The sequence below is a fragment of the Lactuca sativa genome, chromosome 6, assembly GCF_002870075.4.
Source record: "Lactuca sativa cultivar Salinas chromosome 6, Lsat_Salinas_v11, whole genome shotgun sequence".
NCBI lineage: Eukaryota > Viridiplantae > Streptophyta > Magnoliopsida > Asterales > Asteraceae > Lactuca > Lactuca sativa.
In genome coordinates, this window is record NC_056628.2 from 90,775,307 (window position 1) to 90,778,672 (window position 3,366).

Genomic DNA, 3,366 nt, shown 5'->3' on the forward strand with positions numbered 1-3,366 from the left:
CGTCCGACGACCACAATATCCCTGTTCCAGGTAAGATTTTTTGAATTTTCAATTTTTTCTGCTAATACAGGTTATTTTCCGGTGAACACCAGCCACCACGTCGACTTCCCACTTCCAGCCACTACCGACTTACTAGTTACTACTTTCGACCATCACACCACCCACCGCCACAGAAAAGGTAATTTTTTTATTAGATATTGTTGTATGAAAATGTAAAAGTTGATATATGTTGTTTGATTTCATGTTTATAATTCTCTGAAAATGCCTACAACGTCTATTGCGACTTCCGGCCACCACACCACCCCGTCCTAACGACATGTCGCCGGTAAAGGTGACCTTTATACTGATGATAGGTCGTCGGAATAGGTTTATAATAACACTTTTTTTTCCATCGAAAATCATTCCTAAGACCTTTTGAAGATAACATGTCGTATGCATTGGTGGCTCTCTACCGACGACATCTATCCCAACGACATTTTCCACTTTTACCGACGACACGTCGTCGGTATAGCCTTTTACGATGACATGTCATCGGCATGGTTGTTGAAAGTGGCGTCGTTATAGGTCTCCTTGTGGTGAGAATATGTGAGGTGAGACTTTGGGAGAAGTTACATAAACATGAGTAGCCTTATATGATACTAGTGATGACTTTGATGGTGACGTTGCTTTCTTAACCGTTCCATGTTCATACTTTTACAGATTATTCCGAACAGTGTTGATTTTCTTTTACACATCACTATGTGTACTTCACCCAGCCTCCTGATGGTTCTCTTTTTTATAATTGAAACTGTTGTCCCTAAAAAAACATAGAATGTCACGTATCATGTGAAATACATAATATATAAATCAGACATTAAAATATGGTATATTAACATCTTAAAAACCACTATGGAATATTGTATATTAATTATATAAATTTTTTCCACGCACTTTTTGGGTATATATTTTATTAAAGTGTTATTGATACATACAATATATTTTAGAGATTCTTATCCTTGTATCTTGGGATCATGATTCTCTGGTTACTTTATAATAGCATGATTGTTATTTGACAAAAAAATAGTGAAAAACAAAAACGTGGCTTCTCGATTTTGGTGAACTTTTGTTGTTTTTCTCCTCCTATTTGCAATATATTAAATAAAATTAGATGCACTTTCTTGCTGTTAAAAGATAAATGTATTTGTTCTACCATTGTGGTGATCTAGTTTTTACCGATGCCCTTGTGCGGGAGATATGGAAACACAGGAATGATTGTGTGACGAACATTAATTACAAAGCATTTAGCTAGCAATAACCTGGGGATTGAATGTTGTAATGTAATTTTGCTGTTCAAAATACAATCATTTGCATTGTTTCCGTTTTTCTTATCATATGATAATTTGTCTTTCCATTGCATAATTCTTAAACATGGTAATAAGAAATAAAACTAGAGAAACTATTCAGAAAGTGCAATGAAGCTTTGCAATACTATTTAAAAAAATATAGATATGTATTACAGTATACGGTTATAATTAGATGGCATACACATACAAGTAAAAAAACTAGATAAACTGACAGAATAGGCATAAACATTACATGTTAAATTTATGTAATGAAAACTACTATACAACTTTGATATAAATTGATTAAAGAATTACTGGTATATAATTAGATTCTAATTTGGATTTAATGAAGCTATTGTTTCCTTAATCTTAATTAAAATAAAAATAAAAAAAAAATAAAAAAAAAAAGAGTTGGAGCTAAGATCCGTGAAGTTTTGGTACAGTTATGATGAAGCAGTATTAGACTTTTATTCCTACAGTCATCATTTATAGAACACATCACCCTCCATTGGCACCTATAAAAAACCACAATACCCTCATTCTAAGCACTCAACACTCACCATCATATTCTCCCTTGGACAATAAATTAGATATGGCATCAAAATGCAGTGTTTTATTGGTTCTTTTTCTTGTTAACAACCATCTATTGTTTACCATAGTTAATGGTTGTGAAACTACCCCTACCTCAAAAAGTAACGTAAACCCAAATCCAAACACCAATATGAACCCTTACTATAATCCTAACCCTAACCACGATTCCAACGCTAGTTCCACCTCCGATTCCAATCCCAATTCCTCTTCCAATTCTAACCCCACTCCCAACCTCTCCAATGCAAACCCAAACCAAAACCCATCGACAAACATTAACCCACCATGGGCAACATGCCCTAGAGACGCCTTGAAACTAGGAGTGTGCGCCAATCTTCTTGGGGGGTTGGTTAGTGTTGAGGTGGGTTCGCCACCAGTAAAGCCTTGCTGCTCTCTTATCCAAGGACTAATCGACCTTGAGGCTGCTCTCTGCCTTTGCACTGCCATCAAAGCCAACGTGTTGGGTATCAATCTCGATGTACCACTGTCTCTCAGCTTGCTACTTAATGCTTGTGGCAACCAAGTCCCAAGTGGCTTCCAGTGCGCCTAACTCAAGCTACATGACTGGATCATTACATCTGGTTTTACATTGTACGAGATTGTGTGTTGAGAATTATGTTGGTGACAAGTCAGTCCTTTCACTTTTTCATATATAAAATTCACTTTTGTTCTTATTTCCTGGAAGTAAATGATCCTTCACCACAATTCACGTCATAACTTTCTTACAATATTTACTTTTATCCTTGTATTGATAAGTAACTATAGTGTTTTTTCATTGAACATGTATAAGTCATATAATTATAATGTTTCCCGTTTATTGTAAATGTTATTAACAATAAAGTTTTAACGATCAATTTTTATTGGAACACCAAGACTTTTAACTAAATAAAAGCTGGTGAGAAGTGGACTTAGTACATTCCAATATATGGTTGTTACTTTTCAAGACTTTTAACTACATAAAAGCTGGCGAGAAGTGGACTTAATACATTCCAATATATGGTTGTTACTTTTCTTCCAATTTAAAACCGTAATCTTTCTTTATCTTGCCAAAACTCTGTTGCTCCTGTTTTGGACAACGGATGAGTTGGTTAGTATTTTAGTATACTCCTTGTTCTAGAATCCCCTTGCTCTTCGAACCCGGGGCTTCTACTCCAAAATGTATTTTGGTTAGTATGTTAGTATACTCCATAGTTAGTTGCCCAGGTTCAAACATGAGAGGCTTCTACTCCGTGAGGTATTACCCACTACCATCAAAATACCCACTACCATCAAAATTCCCACTACAAGGAAAAAGGCAACAAGCGGCGATAAAAGTCGCCGCTAAAGGATCTCGTTGTCGCCGGTAATGGTAATAGCGGCGACACGTCGCCGGTAATAAGTCGCCGCTACTGCTCCATCGTTATTAGTCAATTTGTGGCCACTAAATAGTAAAGGTGCCGCTAATTCTTTTGTCGCC

At 36.0% G+C, this 3,366-nt stretch overlaps 1 protein-coding gene across 1 annotated transcript; it reads left to right on the forward strand.

Moving 5' to 3' along the window:
* The first annotated feature begins 1,571 nt into the window (after positions 1 to 1,571).
* On the forward strand, positions 1,572 to 2,572 carry LOC111912046 (14 kDa proline-rich protein DC2.15). The gene has a single exon (XM_042895581.2). The coding sequence runs from the start codon at positions 1,915 to 1,917 to the stop codon at positions 2,458 to 2,460; it is 546 nt and encodes a 181-aa protein (XP_042751515.1). The 5' UTR covers positions 1,572 to 1,914; the 3' UTR covers positions 2,461 to 2,572.
* Positions 2,573 to 3,366: the final 794 nt, after the last annotated feature.